Raw genomic sequence first — 18,980 nt, 5'->3', positions numbered from 1 at the left:
GAAGGATAAAATGCACTGTTGAAAAAAACACTTGAATCTGCAAAGTTTTGTGAAATCCCATAAAAGTTTTGCAGAACTTTTTGGTGAGTGTGTTAGTACAACAAAATGCGTTACTTTTGCAGGATTTGGCAAAACATTTGCGTGATCTCAGTATTTTTCCTAAATGGGGTAAAGAAAACACAGAGGGGAGAAAACTGATATCTGGAAAAAAACAAAAAAAAACCACACTAAAAAATATTATTTTTGTGAAACTTGCAAAAAGATCTCGCAGGACATTTGTGAAAAGTAAAAACAAAGATTTTTTTTTTTTTAACACAGAAAAGTGTATTTAGATTGTTAAAAAACTTTGGCAGTACCTTGTTTTTCCCCCAACTATTAATTCTTTACTCCTCCATGTCAGTTTTGGGGCACTGTAGAAAAAAAAATGCTACATAAAATCCCTAAAAAGGCATGAAACCTCAATGTGCGAGGGTGCATGCAGGCTCCTGACAGGCTACACAGGCCATTTTTATCTCTTGAAGCAGTCGTGTTGCACCTTTAGAGTGAACTCTGCACCAAAATATAGAGTTTCTGTCCCATCCTGTCTATCCCTGTCCTCCTGAAGGTCACATAAAACTAAAGGCCTCAAACCAACAGCTTGTGGGTTCTGGTCTGTGATACTGGTGAGGAGGGCAGGAGGAAGGTGTTTATTTATCCATCCGTGTTTTAATGCTACAGTATAACATGTAAAACTGCTTTCCATAGATAAAACGTAGGAGAAGCTGGTGTGCTCACTTCCTGTCTGCCTCCTCGGTGCTGTCACATCTCCTTGCTGAAGGAAAACTTCTGACTTTCTCGCTTGTACGCTCGCTTCAGAACACTTTAACTTGGCAAACAGAACAAAGATGTTTCCCTTCACTCACATTTGACGGCAAAACACGAGAACCCCGTTTCTTTCATTACATTTCAGTGTTTTTGTTGTTGTTGTTGTTTTTTTGCTTTTCTGAGAAACATCCCGCTCTGATAAAGATGGAGGTTGGATCTTCTTTCGTAACCTGCTGTCAGGAGTGTCGGCGACGATTATGTGTACAACTCCAAATTACAAGATCAGGAATCACTCAAAATCTGTGGACTGAGCTGCAGTTTAATCAGGGTGAGGAACCCTCACCTGCGTTGACGCGGCTGTTAAATGTGTTATTTATTTCTATTTTGTGTCGCAGCCTTTTGCTCATTTGTCTGAACACTAAAGCACTAAAATATACTTTTGCAAACGACCTTTGTACAGTGTATAAACAGCTGTGATATGATGACTGTGAATTATTTATGGATGTGTTGATTTGTGTTTTTTTTAATTAAAAGGAAACACTTTTGTCTAATGCTATTTTTACTAACTGATATTTTACTACAACCGCAACAAACACACGCCAGTGATGTCATAATAACCGTGACATGACGACGACACATGAACTCAGAGCTCTGATTGTCTGCTCCAAGCCCACCCACGTGTGATGACCCTCTGCCAGTAAGGTTTGCTGGTCTCTGGACATGCCAGCAATGCTTTGATGGCAGCCTGGTAAGAATAGCTCAGGCTGCTGCTCTCGCCCTCCGCAGGACGACGTTAGAGGTGACGGCGGCGCCGGCCTGTGTGGAAGGAGGCGGCGAGACCGTGTGGAGGAACTCAGACTTGTTTTCTTACTGAATCGCGCAGAACGTTGAAGATGATGGCAGCAGCAGATCGACTCCTCCTAACCATCAGCAACAGTGTTTCCCTGACAGGTAAGCCCCTTTGAGAGGTCTTATAGAAGTGTAGTATACATAGTTATACTAGCACTTACTGCTGTATTCATGACCATATTCAAAATTTTTAAAAAAGTGCTGTAGCCTTTAAACAATGACAGTTGTGAGTGAGTAGTACAAGTACTTATCCAAAAACTATTTGAACAAAAAAAAAACACATTTCTGACACCCAGTGGTTCTCTTTCCTAATGTAACAGACTTTTCATTTGATTTTTTTTTTTTTGCATTTGAAAATGAAGTATTTCTTTATGTAATATAGATCAAATATACTTTTTAGTATTTATTTAATCATAAGTTCTGGATCGTTTCTCCAGCGGCTTCACATAAAGGGGCAGTGTGGAGGCACCTGAGCGAGCTGACCCCGGCCCGTTCTTGTCTCGAATGATCGCGTCGTCACATAGGAGGTCAGATGAGTCGCTACAGCAGGAAGCAATCTCAGGTCTGGTCCAAGCTCTTGAGTTTTTCACCTGGCAACAGCGAGTCACTCCAGGAAGAAGGTGGCTGCCATGTTGCTTCGCCTCATGCGACATGACTTTGCAGTGAAGACGTCTTAAACTGCTGGTTGTGAACGACCCTCACGGTGCCATTCAGCATGCCTGTAACGTTGGCGTGCTTAGCTAACTTTAGCTAGCTGCCTAAGATAACTGCGTTTTAATCATAGCAACAGGGCTATGATAAAGTAAAACATATTTATTGATAACTCTGGAAAAAAATTAAGCAGAAAAAGTCCTGAAAAACTTGCATTTGCATACATTTTCACTTCTACCGAGACTTTAGTCTGTGTCTGAGGAACTGGAACCGGCCATGACACTAAACTGATGATGCCCTCAAAACTGAAACTTCTGGAGGCAGAAGTCAAAATAATAGAACTTTGGGGGGTTGAAATGGTTCTCAATGCCTGGCTGAGATCAAACTCTCCCTGGTGAGAACACTCCCGAAAGAGCACGACGGAGCGTCAGCGTGGTCACGTCAGCGGATGGAATTCCCACGTTCTCCGCTGCAGCCTCACCAGGACAGACTTTGGCTGTTAGTCAGTGTGATCACATTCTTTCGATGGCGACCACAGATCTGTCCTGGGACAGATGGTGCTGAGGAGGTTAGCGTCTTCAGCTCAGCGTCTGGCTGTACCTTACTATTCCGTCATGTTGCTTCTCGTCTATTGCAGGGAAAACGTGGTGGGTGTTGATGCTCACTCTGCGTCTGATGGTCTTACTGCTGGCGGGCTCCACCCTCTTCAGTGACGAGCAGGAGCGATTCATCTGCAACACCATCCAGCCAGGCTGCTCCAACGTTTGTCTCGAGGCGTTCGCGCCCGTGTCCGTCTTCCGTCTCTGGCTGCTCCACGTTATTCTCCTCTGCTTTCCACATGTGATGTTCGCAACTTACATCACGCATAAAATGACGTCACAGTCTGCTCTCTACTGCGAGCGGAGTCACGGAGGTTCTCCTTTCAGCTCGGCGAACTCGAGCTCCTCTGGAGAACAGTCCTTGAATAAGACTCCGCTTCATGACGTCCCGCGTGGGGAGTGGGGATGGGGAGTACCACGCTTCCACTCTGCTTACCTCCTGGTTGTGATTCTGCGGATCCTTCTAGAAGTGTTTTTTGGTGCTGGACAGTTTTTTCTCTTTGGTTTGTCCATCCCAAAGAGCTTCCAATGTCACGAGGCTCCCTGCACCTCCGGGGTGGAGTGTTACATCTCCAGGCCGACTGAGAAGACCTTAATGCTGAACTTCATGCTGGCTGTGGCCTCCGTGTCCGTCCTCCTGAGTTTGGTTGACCTGGCGAGCTCCATGAAGGCGATGGTGAGATGGAGAGCGCAGATGGAGACGCTCATGGAGGAGATGAGTAAAGGAGAGCAAAGCAGCGTTCTGACAACTGAAGACACGGATGGCCTCCTATCCAGGAGGGCAAGTCCCAGTGGAGGTTCTAAGCCTGGCCCCAAAGGTGAGAACCATGCTGCTAGTGGTGAAGTGCTCCCCTCAAAGGTGTCTGGAGGTCTCACCTCTGCTCATGAGAAGCAGCCCGACTGCACAGACACAAAGGTGGAGATGTCTCCCTCGCCCTCTCTGATCGGCTCTCCGGTTCCTCCTCCCTTTGTCCTCCACGGCCACCTGAGACCTCCACCGTCCCCTCGTTCCCAGAGGGAGCCACTACCAAACGCTGGGGGGGCTTCTCCTGTCAAAAAGTGGGGCCAGTCCACCCTGACGGGGGCAAACTCAGGCCAACATTCTGACAACAACGAATCTCCCAAAGACAAGAGAGCGTGGGTGTGACAGAGCGGATACCTCCACGTCTGGCCACCTGCTCTCTCGCTTCTAATCCCCGCTGGCGGCGCTTGACATTCATCTGCGAGTTTTACAAAGATTGAACCACCGATCAGCGTCCTGTCATAGGACCATAAACATGTTCAGTGACTGAACAAGATGATGTGTGATGTCAGACGCTGGTTTCATGTGTTTCAAGTTGGTTTTTTAACGCAATAAAGATTCTGACAACTGAAATGGTTTGAATTTCTTCGCAGCACCTTGAGCTGATGCTGTTTTGTTGTGAGGAAGTAAGAAGACAGGCCGACCTTGGTGAGGCAGCTCAGCTGTCGTCTGGTTCACTACAGACACACTGGCCTGACCTCTGACCTCTCACGTGACAGCGCGACCGCCCGCCTATGACCGGGACAAACCAACCTTCAGGCTTCTTTGCCTCCATCATTCAACGTCAACTTGACAGGTTCTATCTATGGACCTGCGTCCAGATACCAGCTCGTCACGGCGCAGCAAAGCAAACGTGAAGGTTCAAGAACAAGGGTCAAAGTGTGTGATGTTACTAAAATTACCGCCAGGTCCTGAACTGATGACATATTTCCCAGTCACATCCACGTCAGTGACACATCTGCGCCTCAGGAGGAGGTTTGGGGGACTGGACGGCGATACATCTAGGGGGTCTTGGTTCTGTCCGCCTGTGAGTCCCAGACACTGCAAAACCAAACACATGGTTTCAGTCAGGAGCTCAACACACTTTCACCTTCGCTGTGTGAGTCCTGTGCACTGCTCATGGAGCCGACTTTGTTGGCGCAGTTCTTTGCTTCGTAGTGTGTGAGATTCATTTTGCCCCTGGACAGGAGAACCGTCACACATGCCTGACATGCCCTCGCCGCTCTTCTGCTGTGGTATTTGTGGCAGCAAAGACGTGCAGAAACATTGGCAGAATGAAAAACACGGTCCTGTCACTCACAGAGGTCAAGAGGTCAAACAAGAAAACCTGATGACCCCAAGCTGGCATGAACCCGTAAACCCAACAGTGTCCCTTAGGTGGTAGCCTGTGTCTATTGTTGCTGACCCCCAACACACACACACACACACACACACACACACACACACACACACACACACACACACACACACACACACACACACACACACACACACACACACGCATGCACAAATGGGCCACAGAGAGACTTGTGTGTCCTTGGTCCCGTCCCAGCAGCCATGTTTGTTTTAACACATTGAAACTGAAAACTATAAAACAGGACAGAGGTCGAACCTGGAAGCGTGTTTGTATGTACATGAGGGGATATGCTAATTAAATATTATAATTATAATTGTAATTATATATATATATATACAATATTCTGGTATGTTTTAATATGCTTTTACCAAACAAATTATGTAGATATTTGATTTCATGGCATTTGTCATGTATTAATATCATCTGATAAACTCTTAACTTTTCTTTAGTATTTTTTACCATCAGTTTGAAGTGTAACTGAGTAGTATTTCAGTCATGTATTTGTACTTCTACTTGGGAAGAGATTTCCCAGTCCATTTCTCGCTCTTGTGATCTGTTTCTGCTCGTCCCGTCATCTGAGAACAGAGCTGCGTTTACCGCCATCTAGTGGTCAGCGGCCTCACGAGCTGCTGGGAAACGAAGTTTGTGCAGAAATAAACATTGGTGGGATGTTAATGAGTACATGTACTGCACTTAAGTACAGTTTAGTGGTATTTTACTGTTTACATTGTGTCTCTGTCACAGACACAAATTTCCATGTAAAATAATCACATATCCAAATAAATAAATGAAGTTTAATGGGATTGAAATGCAATCAAGAACATTTAATGTTCTCAGAAACAAGAAAAGTGAATTGTGTCACCGGCTCACTCACGATTTATTTTGATTTGACCTAAATATCCCTTTTTTTTTCATGCCATGAACTTGTGTTCATAAAGACTGAATATTTCCTTGGACATTTCAAATTTCTGCTACTTTATACCTCCACTCCACTTCACTCTTAATGCACGTATCATATTTTACACATTTATTTCAACGCTGTGGTTTTCAAATAAAAGTGTCAAATGTAAAATTCATTACCACTTTGTTGTTTTTGGACTGATTTATGTCGTAAATAATTATTATAATATTTTGCATCATGAGGACTTCATCCCAATTTCGTTGACAATCTTTATGTCGGATTTTGAATGTGGCCCTTTCACATTTAAGAGATTATTTTCCGGTTGTTATACCGCCGCATTTATCAAAATAAAAGTTCTGAATAACCAAATCCATGAAGAATATACCACATAATTGCTGTTAACTGAATAATGTCGCTCACTAACTTGTCAGTGTGTCATGTGGAGACAAAGTCCTTCCTGGGTGTCATCTGAGTGGACGGAGTTTCGCCCCTCAGGTTCAATCTCACACGCTCATCTCCTGGGAGACGGATTGAGAGGCTGGAGAGAAAATCTCCAGACTGACCACAACAGCCCCTCAGAGAAGGTGTCAGAGACAAATCAAATCCTGAATAGTGATTACCCAGCATCCTCCTCACCTCTGAGGCTGCAGGGGAGGGGGGTGGGTGCAGCTGAGGGGCTCCCAGAGGAAAACAAAATCCATTCTGTCCTTCCTTGATCTCAATGACAGACGGACGGCTCGCACCTCTCGTCCTCGCTTTGATGTCTCCGCAGATCAGTTTATCGAGAATGAGGACAAAGTCGGGCTGCTCAGGCGGTGCTTTCACATCGGTCAATGACCATCATGATGTTCGGGTTCATTCAGAAGCACACAGCAGCTCATGGAGTGCAGCGCCGCCACGGGGGGGGGGGGGACTGAGCTGTGTCCCGCCCTGCTTTCAACCCCCCGCAGAGAATGCCAGAAATGACAAACGTGACCTTCGACCTCTCACCTCTACACCCAGTCATGACTTCTCGCGCCAGCATGTGAGATGCACAACTGTCCCTCGGAAATCCAAAGAAGAAACGTGAGGATTCCTGGTGATTTTCAGCGACAGCCAGGCTGACGTTCAGCTCATCTCCGGTCAAAGTAGCTCATTATTTACACTGCAAATGTTCAAAAAATACAAGAATAAACATTAAAATTGAGGACTTTACAATGTCATTGATTTAACAGCTAAGAAACAAGGAAATAAAGTCTGAAAAACAGCCTGGAACATGAAGCAGGCGAAGCTAGAAAAAAAGTCCAGTTTAGATTTTTAGGAACAGAAAGATTTTTTTTTGTTGAAAATGTTCTAATGTCCATCGTCTCTGAGGACAGACAACAAGACAGAGACCCTCCTCTCCTCTGTGCTGCCTCAGGGAGCTGAGACACACAGATGTGAGTTAGCTTAGCACAGTGGCTGGTAGTGGGTGGGAAGTGTTAGCATCAGCTAGCTCAGGTCCAGGGTGGTTAGCTTAGCACAGTGGCTGGTAGTGGGTGGGAAGTGTTAGCATCAGCTAGCTCAGGTCCAGGATGCTGGTGTGTCCAGCTCCTCCTCCTCCTCCTCCTCCTCATGGTCAGGAGCAGCAGTCGCACTTCTGCTCCTCAACAAACCTTCAGTTCTGAGGTGCAACATCAACTCAAGACTTTCTAGTTCATAAAATTAATATTTCATTCGAGATGTTGTGCATAAGCTTTGTCATATTGGTGAGATTTTTTTGGAGAAAAGGGTATATGATTACATTTGGCATATGCTAACACTTCCCATTTACTCCCATTCATTGTGCTAAGCTAGCTAGCGCTCATCTCCAATGCAGCACAGAGAGTCTATCTTTCTGTCTGGCTCAGCAGGATGGTAAATAAATCGTGGCCCTTTAAATTCAAGTTGAGCCAAGTCTGAAAGTGTGAGCTGAGCCTAACAACCTGAACTCGACCCTTTTTTCGACTCGCGTAACTAAACGTCACATTTAGAGGTACAAGTCTCTCAACATACAGCAGTCGCTGTGACTCTGCTACAGTCTCAGATGATGTGACCTTTGACCCTGTGTTAAATCCTCTCAAACATCTTAACGTGACTTGTTAGAGTTGGACCCAAGTCAGAGAAGTAATTAGGCCGTAAGACAAAGATGGAGTTCATACACGTCGCGGCTGGCGGCCTGAAGAGGAGCCGGTTCGCCGTTGAGGTGAGCTTCTCCGGACCCGCTGAGCCGGTTCTGGTTTATGTTGGCAGGAGATGGACCAGACTGCACCTCAACCAGGTGACTCAGTTGGGATCAGCAGGCTTGAAGGAACCAGCTTCACCCTTCCACACACACACACACACACACACACACACACACACACACACACACACACACACACACACACACACAAGACAGACAGACAGACTTGTCATGTGATGGATACTTGTGGGACACAGTTTTGACGTTTCTGAATTCAGGACAATCAAACCTCTGTAGGAGATCTGTGTGTGTGTGTGTGTGTGTGTGTGTGTGTGTGTGTGTGTGTGTGTGTGTGTGTGCGTGCGTGCGTGCGTGCTCAGCAGTTTGAGTTCATTATCATCAATCATTTACAAATGAATCAACACTACAGACCGCTACAGACAAAAAACAAAGACTACACTTATTACTATTATTACTATTATTATTATTACGATTATTATTGTTATTATTGTTATTATTATTATTGGTTTTGAATATTTGAGAAAAAGCTCAATGTTTTTTTTCCTTTTCTTCGTGTTTATTGTGAGTCCGGATGTCAACTCTAGGTTCTCGTGTGCCTTCAATCAAACTCAGGAGTGAAAGTTTTCAGACTAAATTTGCTATTTTGTTATTTACTTGGCCACCAGGTGGCAGCACAACCCCACCTTCCCTCCCATCGCTCATCAGCTGTCTCGCGTCAGTCTCCCTCAAACTTGTGAGGTCATCAAACTTCATCTGCATCTGTTTACTTTAGGAGTTACAAACCAACACCTGGATGATCTCATCTTTTTGGAAAAATTATAATCTGTGTGTTTTCTGTCTTTTGTCAGCATGAACACATCCAAACCCCCTTCGCCGCCATCAGGGTCGATCCTCCCTGTTCTGAAACCCATGGATTCGAACCAGCGACTATCGCCAGATGATTTACTCCAACAACCGTGAGGCCTTTAAGACCTCAACGCCACAATTAGACGGGAAACACGAGGACTGGGCTCACTGGAGGAGGAAAACCCGTGAAAGAGTGAAACTTTCACCTCTAAACAGTTTGACCCCTCGTCCTACGTCCGTCTTGAATCACAGGTGCAACTGAGGTGAGAAGTAAAGCCAGCGCACCTGGGAGTGCAGCGCTCTAAAACCTGACTTTACAAACTCGGGGATTGCGATTAATGACCTCTGAACGTCCCGTCTATCTGAAGGTAGAAACCCTGCTGCTGAGGTACGAACGAGAATCCTGTCTCTGCGGAAAACCTCCGGGTGACACCGAGGCTGACGGAGACGGAACGGAGAATGAACAGGAGGCGCCGGGGGGGGGGGGGGGGTACCTGTGGCACCTCCCCCAGCAGCACCAGGCTCCGGCAGAACCTCCTCGGCCCAAAACACCGGTTCTGTTCCACGCCGTCCACCGCCGTCTGCACAAACATTTAGGATTATAAATCCCCACAATGAGCAGGACTCAGGAGTAACAACTCAATAAAAACGTTTTATTCTCAAAATAAAAATCTTCTATCAAAGTAAAATTATACATATTTACAATCTGGTAAATTCTTCATGTACAAATATACAAGGTATGTACAATAATTATATAAATACACGAAGCACTGGTGCAAACCCGTATGAGGCAGAATTAAGGCTCGATTTCAATCCTCCAGATGACAGGAGAACCGGGACCGGTGCTGCCGGACCCGGTCTCAGGCGGATCCAATGTATTTAAGACACAGCGGTTCTTGGGGGGGGGGGGGGGGGCTGCTGCGCGCATCCAATGTAGGTCCGACATAAGACTCCACGGTCCCGGTGCGTGGTTCCGCTGCTGCAGAGAAGCTACAAGGCTCATTAATGTGCTAATTACAACACGCGCACCCCCCCCCCCCCCCCACTCGGATAAGGCATCGTTTCCATCAGTCACGTGGAACCACCGCGGTGAATTATGTCCCAACAGTCTTTGCGCCGCTTTAGGGCTCTAAGATGCGGCCCCCAGTCCTGGTCAAACCCGGGACAGTGGCATCTGTTTAGGGCAGGACACGGAACTGGCCGTCCCGGACCTCCAGGTGAGTCCCGTGCTGACGTCACTGTACATGGATCCTGCGGAGGCTTTACTCCCCCAGCAGCAGCGCGTGCAAAAAGTCCTCCAGGAGTCCAGGGTCTTCCCGGACCAGACCCAGGCCCCCGAGGTGATGCCCACCAGGAGGCACATAAAGTACTTGAGCATGAACACCGCGTAGTCCGGTCCCCCCTGCCTGCCCGGGTCCGCCACGCACGTGCAGTTGTGCGTGATCTCCCACGTTTGCCTGTTGTGCTGCTCGTAGAAGTAGCACGCGACGATCACCGTGGCCGGGACGGTGTAGAGCACCGTGAACACCCCGATCCGGATCATCAGCCTCTCCAGCTTATCGGTCTTGGTCCCCCCTTGCTTGATCACACTCCTGATCCGGAACAGCGACACGAACCCGGCCAGCAGGAACATGGTCCCGATGAACAGGTAGATGACCAGCGGCGCCAGGACGAACCCACGCAAGTTGTCCAGGTTCTGGTTCCCCACGTAGCAGATCCCGGCCACGGAGTCCCCGTCCACGGAACTTAGAGCCAGAACCGCGATGGACTTGATGCTGGGCACGAGCCAGGCGGCCATGTGGAAGTACTGGGAGTAGCCGGCGATCGCCTCGTTGCCCCACTTCATCCCCGCGGCCAGGAACCAGGTGAGGGACAGGATGACCCACCAGATGGAGGAGGCCATGCCGAAGAAGTAGACCAGCAGGAACACCACGGTGCACAGCGCGGGCCCCGTGGTCTCGTAGTGGACGTGTTCCACCCCGTTCTCCCGGTTACACGCCACCTCCTCGTGCCCGGCGACCAACCGGACGATGTAGCCCACCGACACGAACATGTAGCAGGCGGAGAGGAAGATGATGGGCCGCTCCGGGTACTTGAACCGCTCCATGTCGATGAGGAAAGTGGCCACGGTGGCGAAGGTGGAGACGAAGCAGAGGACAGACCAGAGTCCGATCCAGAAGGCGGTGAAGCTCCTCTCCTCCGGGGTGAAGTACGGGCTGTGGCAGGACATGGCGCAGTTCAGGATCTGACCCGTCTTGACCCGGTTGTGCAGCGGGTGGCCGTCGCCGGTCACCGGCACCAGGGGCGCGCGGCAGAAGCATCCCGGCTCACACGGGGGCGCCGCCGGCTTGTGCTTCCCGGGGACGCCGCGGCCGTAGCCGCTCTTCTTCCGGGGGTTGTAAGGCTTCAGAGGGCGGTTGGTGGGCTTGGCCGCCGCCGGGGAGGCGGTGGTGGTGGTCTGGCTCTGGTTGTAGTCCATGCACAGCGAGTCCTGGTGGCCCTGCTCCGGCAGCAGGTCGCACCTCATGCGGTCCGGCCAGGGAAAGCCGTACTGCCTCATGAGCGGAGCGCAGCCAGCTTTGGCCCGCTCACACACGCTCCTGCACGGCGGCAGCGGCTTCTTGTAGTCCTCCAGGCAGATCGGCGTGTACATGCTGCAGAGGAAGAAGCGCAAGTCCGGGGAGCACTTGATCTCCACGAGCGGCCAGAACTGGTGCACCTCCAGGCCGGCCTCGTCCTGCGTGTCGTGGTTGAACTGGTTGGGCATGTAGGTGTAGTTGTAGCCGACGCCTCTGCACAGGGGCACGGAGATCTCCTGGCACTGGAGCTCCTTGGCGGCCCAGCAGCCGTGCAGGACGAGGGCCAGGAGCAGGCACCGTCCCGGGCTGGTCTCCATCATCGTGCGTGTGTCTCTGTGCGAACTTTGCAAGCAGGCTGCAAGTCCCGTTAATCCAGAGGCGAACTCATGCTGGAGTCCGGCATCCGCTGCGCAGAGTCCCTGTGTCTGTCGTCTTAATCCTCTCTCTCCCTCTCTCTCTCTCTCTCCCTCTCTCTCTCTATCTATCTTTCTAGTGTGTGTGTCTGTGTGTGTGCGTCTCTCCCTCTGTGTGCGTCTCTACACGCTGTGTGGGGTTGGAGGGTGCGTTAGCTTTTATACCGCAGGACCGAGGACCCTCCCCGCCCCCTCCCGCGCGCGTGGGCGGGGCAGAGGAGAGTGAGTCGGTCGAGGGTTCCTTCGTCCTAGAGGTGTGAGCTCAGGTCCTGCTGGGGGAAGAACCGCACTGAGCCCCGCACACCAGCCCCGACACACACTCGGCCGCTTCCAGTGCAACAGCAGGGACGTCACACACTCCGGCACCGTGACGTCGAGCTACGTTTTTCAGGGTGACAGAGCATCAGGGGCACACATGCTGGGTGTCCCCTGCCCCCCCCCCCCCCCCCCGCTTTGCCCACAGAGCGTTTTACATTTAATTTAGTAGGACAATCTTTAGAAACACAATTCTGTCTCATTCCCATCTTCTGCCTAAACTACGAATTGATGAGGACATTTCATTCAAAAAAGCATTGCAATTCTGCAGAAAACTGCATGAAATTCACTGCTGAGCACAAAATCAAACAACTTCTGTTAAACCCTCAGTTTAGCCTTGCAGACAGGAAGCAGAGCCTGACGGCTGTTCGTCATGTGTGAGACTGACAGCAACAAGAGGCTGGGGTGACGTCAGCAGCGGCAGGGAGTTTTGTCTCCCGTCTGTAAGACTAAATTGAGGGCTTAAAGAAAACGAATGTGCTAGAACGCGTTAGTGCATCAGAACATTTTCATGAGCGATGCATCATAATTCCCACCAAAGGAACTGGACCTGAAGGAAACACCAGCCAACGAAGGAGGGAAAGCTGTCAGTGTGTGTGTGACAAAGTGTGTAAATGTCTGTTTGCATGTGAGAAGAAGAGGTGTGTGTGTTTGTGTGCATGTGTGTGGTAGGAGAGGTTAATGTGGTCTTGTTAGCCCACAGCGGGGGGTTGTCTTGGTTTAAGGGGGGGTGGGGGGTGTTTGTCTTCACTCAAATGTCTCATGCTGGGCCCCTGATTGCTGCGTCGCAGCTCCAGACCCAGGAACCGGGACCCGGGTAAACAGGTTCAGAGGCTGAGGAGGATCAGCTGACGCGGGCGGCTCGGCGCTCTGATGGCACTAATTAAAGTCATTCACACTTCTTATTGGATTCGTCAGCTTCAAATGGAGCTGCAGCAGTCGGGCGGACAAATCTTCAGCTTTCTGAACCAATCAGCCTCCCTGTTTGCTGAAGGATGCTTGTTTGGCCTCAGCTGGGGTTTAAAATCAGCCGTGCTGAAGTTTGGGTCCCACGTTCGTCACATTTCAGTAAAACAAAGTTGTCTTCTCTCACGCACAGATTCCACCAGACTCTCGCCTCGGCAGGGTCGGCGGACCTCACGGGTAAAGTTCCATGACTCAAACCCACAAGCGTGTGTGCGTGTCCGCTCAAGTTTACATCCAGTTTTATTTCTGTCATGACACAACACTATTTTATAAACAAAGTAAAAGAACGAGTCCCGGCCGCTCTGCTCGGAGGATCCTTTCTGATCGGACAGTTGAGCTCTTGGTCTTTATTTATCTTCCGTACATGAACAACCGTTTCAGTCACTCGGGTTTTGGGAGTTGTCCGTGTTAACCAGGTTAATCTGGATCTCCGCAAACTTCGGCGCGTTTCACAATAAGTGGGTGAGTGGAAAAGAGCTCGATATCCCGGCACGACGCTGGAGACGCCGGGTTCGGTCACCAGACGTCCTCTACAGCAGCAACATTTCTGGACAAATGAACTTCCGCTGTGGAGGATCCACGTCAGCAGCAACCTCCGCCACCTTCCTCTGCGCTTGGTTTAATACCAGCAATCATTCTGTCAGAGCGGACGCCGGATCGGTTTTCTCATGGTGGAACGAGACTCCTTGGATATTCCCGTCTTTGGTTGGGTCGGGTCCAGACGTACCCCGCTGGGCCAGTTGTCTCCGGCCGGGCTGTGAACCGCAGGTGAACGTCAAAGGGAACAGGTGCCTCCTTCTCCCGCCAGGGCGAACAGAATAGCAGCCGCAGCATCGGTTACCCCGACGGCTGCCTATCGGAGTGGAACCCGTATTGATTAACAGGGCTGATAGACGCCCGGCCCCAGCCACCAACTGCTGGCTTGGCCTCCCGCCTTCTGTGCGCCGCAGCGATAGCGGGTTTAGGGTTACGTGCTGGCCCCCTGCATACCACATTTAAAAGGGTGGAAATGGAATTACTGCATCTGTTTAGAAGAGGACTTGTGGATTCTCAGGCCTGCTACCAGTCTCTCTCCAGGCCCCCCTCATCTGCTCTCTCAGGGATCTCAAAGTTCACGATGCCGCAGTCAAGAGGTGGGGGGGGGGGGTGACTGAGTCCTTCAGGTGTGCAGCGAACCCCTCAAATGTCTGTCGCTGTGGACGAGACCATTTTACTCTCCTTCCAATGACACAACTCACAAAATCTGCCAATGTGGCAGCGCGGAAGCCCAAATTCATCTTCAAATTTCTACATGCAAACCTGCAGCTAAAAACACCAAATGTGTAAAGATGCCGTTCCAAAATACCGGAGACATTCCCGATTATTTCTGATGAAATGAAAATGAAATCAATTAAGAGAAAATCCCCCCCCCCCCCATCTGGGATCTGATCCACTTCAAAATGGAACAAATCTTTCCCAGCGTCCATCCTGGTAAAACACGTCATGCGAAGACGCCCCAAGCTTTTTGGGGCACGACAGACAGAGTTGATGTTGGAAATGTAACACGCGGTTCATGAACTCACCAGGGAGACGCCGTTCCTCTCAGAAGGAAACAAGAACACAAACCAGCCGCAACAAAAGAAACTGGCGCTCAGCTTCATCTCCTCATGAGCATTTCGCTTCACAATAAAGTCAAGAATTTGAGCCTGTTTCTATTAATAATAATAATAATAATAATAATAATAATAATAATAATCCATCACACACTCTGACTTGCATGTTTCTGGTGTGCAGCAGGGGGTTGCAGGCCCCAGAGAACACGCTGACCTCACACAACCGGGCCCTGAACTAGAACCTTAATCTGAACCTGCGTCACCTGATTTCTGTCTTATGCAGGAAAAACCAGAGAGAGAGAGAGAGAGAGAGAGAGAGAGAGAGGGGGAAGCCATCAAGATGACACAGAGGCCCGATGCTCACAGACCGATGACGTAACCCAACTGGTGGCTTTGCTTTATTCACTCACCTTCTCTTAATCGAGACCAAGAATCTTTCTGAAAGTCTAAACAAAGTGTCGCTGGGCTCTCAGGGGTGATTTAGTCGATTCCTTACGAGCAGAAGCCAAAGCGTAATTAGATCTGATGTATAAGTTCAGATAAGACACAGGCGACCCCCTCCGACATCTGAAGATGTTTACTTAAGTGTGGACGCCGGCTCGTAGACGCCACCCTGATCTCGAAGGGAACGCTGCCGTCACTGAGTTCTCACCGTCCAGATAAATAATCAGAGTATAGAGGAGTTCACGAGAAGGAGGAGGAGGAGGAGGAGGACGAGGACGAGGACGAGGACAAGGACAATACACACTGAAGAGTTTTTCAGTCTTCGTAACTGTTTCTTTAAATTCTAGTTTCCTGACCCTGACGGCAGCTCAAGCTCGTGAGACGTCTTTTTAACTTCTGAGTGTCTCATTACAGGGTGGAAGTCTTTCATTTAGGGGGGGAAACTCAGGTTCCTGCTCATGTGTGTCTTTTTTTGTCGCTCCTGGTCAGTGATGGATGGACTAAATCCCCCTTCGCTTCCCTCCTTCCTTCCTTCCTTCCCTCCCTCCACAGGTTGGATTCCTCCTCGTTCTCCCAGTGTTTACTTAAGGAGCGTCTACTAATCAGCCTGAGGTGGGATGTGAGGCTGGAGGCGGTCACCCTTAACACACACCCCCAACACAGAGTGTGTGTGTGTGTGTGTGTGTGTGTGTGTGTGTGTGTGTGTGTGTGTGTGTGTGTGTGTTGCTGGCTCACCTTCCTTCCGCTCATTAACTTGAGCAAACAGTGACACACAACCCTCCCATCCAATCAGTCTAGCGCAGGGCAGGATCATGACAGAAGGTCTTTGGAAAAAACTGCCCAAATCCTCACACACACACACACACACACACACACACACACACACGTTTGTCTGATAGTAGCAGGATTAAACACAAATTTATGGACATATTTCCACCAGCGTTCCGACCGCGGCTGCATCCTCTATCAGGGAGGAACCCACTAAATTTTGATTCTGTTTCCAGGAATTCAAGGAAGCCTTCACAATTGTGAGAGAGTTCCACATTTTGAATCATATTTCACAAACTGTGTATGTAAGAGGGTTTTTTTTCTTCTTTTAAATGAGGTAAGATTTCAAGATCTGTCAGGCTCGGATGATGAAAAGTGGAGCGTCACAGATGAGGGAGGATGAGGGAGCTCCCAACTGTCCTGAAAACACCCCCGAGTCTGTCGTCCTGTTGCTCCGGCCTGCACAACCACGCAGTTACGGTTTAATAAGAATATCGTCGATCTTTGGAGCGAGGGGACCCACAGAGACCCTTGGTCGTAAAGGTCAGAATATAGGTGCACTCCAAAATTCAGAGGTGCAAAGGGTTCCCAAATCGTTGGGTTGGGACCCTCTGGGGGATCTTAACTGTTCCCTGTTTGTTTTCTGCGTTAAACACTGAAGTGGAGCCCAGAGAACACGCACGGAACATCGGGCCTGATGGAAGCACGTACCGTACGTGCAGGACCACTTTGACTCAACTACTGTGACTTCAACGCAGGCCAACGTGTGCATCAACTTTTTCTAGCATTGTGCGTCTGATAACTGGTGAACACCGGCTCGTTAAAAATGTTGCTAAGTGAGTGAAGCTTTTTCATGGAGTGAAAGCAGCTGCCGGTCGGGCCATTTGTCTCAGTTTGTCTCCTAGACTCTGTAATCCCTTCACGTACTGCAGTTTAAATTTGGAGAGGGAGGGTGTGAAGGCGAGCCTCTCTAAATTGCCACTTGTTCTCCTGGCGTCATTAAGACCCTGGAGCGAGGCGAGGCCTGTTCTTAAACTGCTAGCGCTGGAAACAGCAGTGGCACGTTTATAATTACACTCTTTCTTCAGCAGCGATGACGTCTTGCGGGTGATAAATAACGCCGGTCGGGCCGGCTCTGCTCCTGCACAGACCTGAGGATTCATGAAGGTGTGACGACAGGCTGCGAGCTGAGTCCACTGGCTGGGTTTTACGAGCAGCTTCACCCTCAGAGGGGAGCTTGTCAACCGGGCTGTTCCGAGGGCAGGAGCAGTGACGAGGTGGGAAATGTAGCCACGTTGAAAGCTATTAGTGTTCCATTAGTGCTCCATCGTTCAGGAGTGAGCTGCTGCAAACGGAGGTGACACACACCGCCTTCCTGCACCCGACCGCCGGGACCTTCTCAACAAATGATCTCTGTATGAAAGAAAGTTGCTTTGAGACTTTTTAAAGCTGTTTTTTGATTTGACGACATATAAATCCACAATATAACATTACCAGCACCACCAGGCTTCCCCTGGTACGTGAAATAAAGAAGTTAAAAATCCCTGCACCCTCGACCACGGGGGGTATCAACGTGCTAGCAGACCAAAAACAGCTGACTTTCACCAAAGCTTCTGCATATGCAAGTTTCTTCAATAAACCAAAGCCAAGCTCAGTCACACAACCTTCATCGGCACATGGGTCTACATGTGGGCAACCAGTGCCATCGTGACGTTACTCTTGCTCAGTGGGAATTGTAGTTCCGAATCTGAGGATGTAGTCCTCTCAGGACGCACATCCTGGGGAGCGTTCATATGGTTTCTCTACATGGACACGGCAAACACGAAGGCAGCAACTGAGTTGGCTTGCTGGTGTTAGCATTTATCCTAAAGCAGCCCCAGGCTAACGGTCATGTTCAGCCTGTCATTAGCACAAGCTAATACTTAGCAACAAAACCTAAAATAAATTATGGGTAAAACCCCAAACAAAATCAGTAAAACAGAATTGATAACCAATTTCTCGCTGAGAAAGTTGGATTGTGCGCGACAAAGAAGGCCAGCGGTTTTAATAACTTTACTGAAATAAAGCGGTGGCTGTAGCGCCGGCCTGCCAACTGAACGCACGTCATCCTAAACCTTTTCTGCTGGGATTGAACCTGGATTGTCCACTTTATCGAACCGACTCTTGAACAACTGCGAGGATCAACTTTCCTGACTTCTGAGTGTAAACGTTTGTGAAGGAGATGAGAAGCCTAGCGTCTCCGCAGCGCGCAGGGAGGCAGGGCTTTGGCAGGCTTCCCTTGTCTTGCTGGAGCTGGCCATTTTTTTTTTTTTTTAATGTACAGCTAGTAAACCTATTGGCCCCTTTTTACCGCTGTCCTTCTACCTCAAAATACTTGGGAGCAGCGGAGCTGGAAAAGCCATTTGGGATGGATATCAGATGATGTGTAACTGGGGCTTAAAATAACACCAGAGCCTGAAGGCTGAGCTGATTTCCTGAAAGGTTTAAGTGGCCTCCATTTAATCATTTGGTAAAAATCTGACAAACATTTGCACATACAGGTTAATAAACACTCACATCACATGCACACACTTCCACGTTCAGGAGGACCCAGACTTATCAGGACATCCCACACACACTTACACACATCTGCACTGTGTTGATAAGTGTTTGCAGCTAATATTTACCCATGCTAGCCCAGTAACTAACAGCTTGTGCAGATTCAGCAGTAATGTGAGGCAAGGATGTGCTCGTAGATGCGGTGCAGTTGTGTACATGTACAAGTTTGATGACGTGAATTTAATTTTCTATTGGATTAAACATGCTTGAGAGTGTTTACAGCTGTGCATCTTGGTGGACGCGTCTGTAACAGCGCAGCAAATCTGGATATTTGGCATTGCTACCACGTGAAA

The 18,980-nt window shown here is 49.1% G+C and overlaps 1 protein-coding gene, 1 long non-coding RNA gene and 1 pseudogene across 2 annotated transcripts in view; 1 reads left to right on the top strand and 2 right to left on the bottom strand.

Moving 5' to 3' along the window:
• The window catches only part of LOC147262100 (uncharacterized), a 254,235-nt gene that overhangs the window by 39,697 nt on the left and 195,558 nt on the right, over positions 1-18,980 (bottom strand). Inside the window, exons 2-4 of the long non-coding RNA XR_015115966.1 lie at positions 8,123-8,285; positions 6,954-7,107; positions 4,608-4,746 (exon numbers count right to left, since the gene is read on the bottom strand). This is a non-coding gene — a long non-coding RNA (uncharacterized LOC147262100). The remainder of the gene's footprint in view (positions 1-4,607; positions 4,747-6,953; positions 7,108-8,122; positions 8,286-18,980) is intronic.
• LOC147262103 (gap junction delta-4 protein-like) lies at positions 1,701-4,050 on the top strand. The gene is made up of 2 exons (XM_086205068.1): positions 1,701-1,755; positions 2,942-4,050. Exons 1-2 carry the CDS (start codon positions 1,701-1,703, stop codon positions 4,048-4,050), a joined length of 1,164 nt encoding a protein of 387 aa, XP_086061194.1.
• Positions 9,645-12,123, bottom strand: LOC147262102 (frizzled-8 pseudogene; annotated as a pseudogene).

Source organism: Aulostomus chinensis, chromosome 5 (assembly GCF_037954235.1).
Source record: "Aulostomus chinensis isolate RoL2024-O1b breed Wild chromosome 5, RoL_Achi_v1.0, whole genome shotgun sequence".
Lineage (NCBI taxonomy): Eukaryota > Metazoa > Chordata > Actinopteri > Syngnathiformes > Aulostomidae > Aulostomus > Aulostomus chinensis.
The sequence above is the reverse complement of the archived record's forward strand: the minus strand, read 5'-3'. Positions and strand labels throughout refer to the sequence as shown.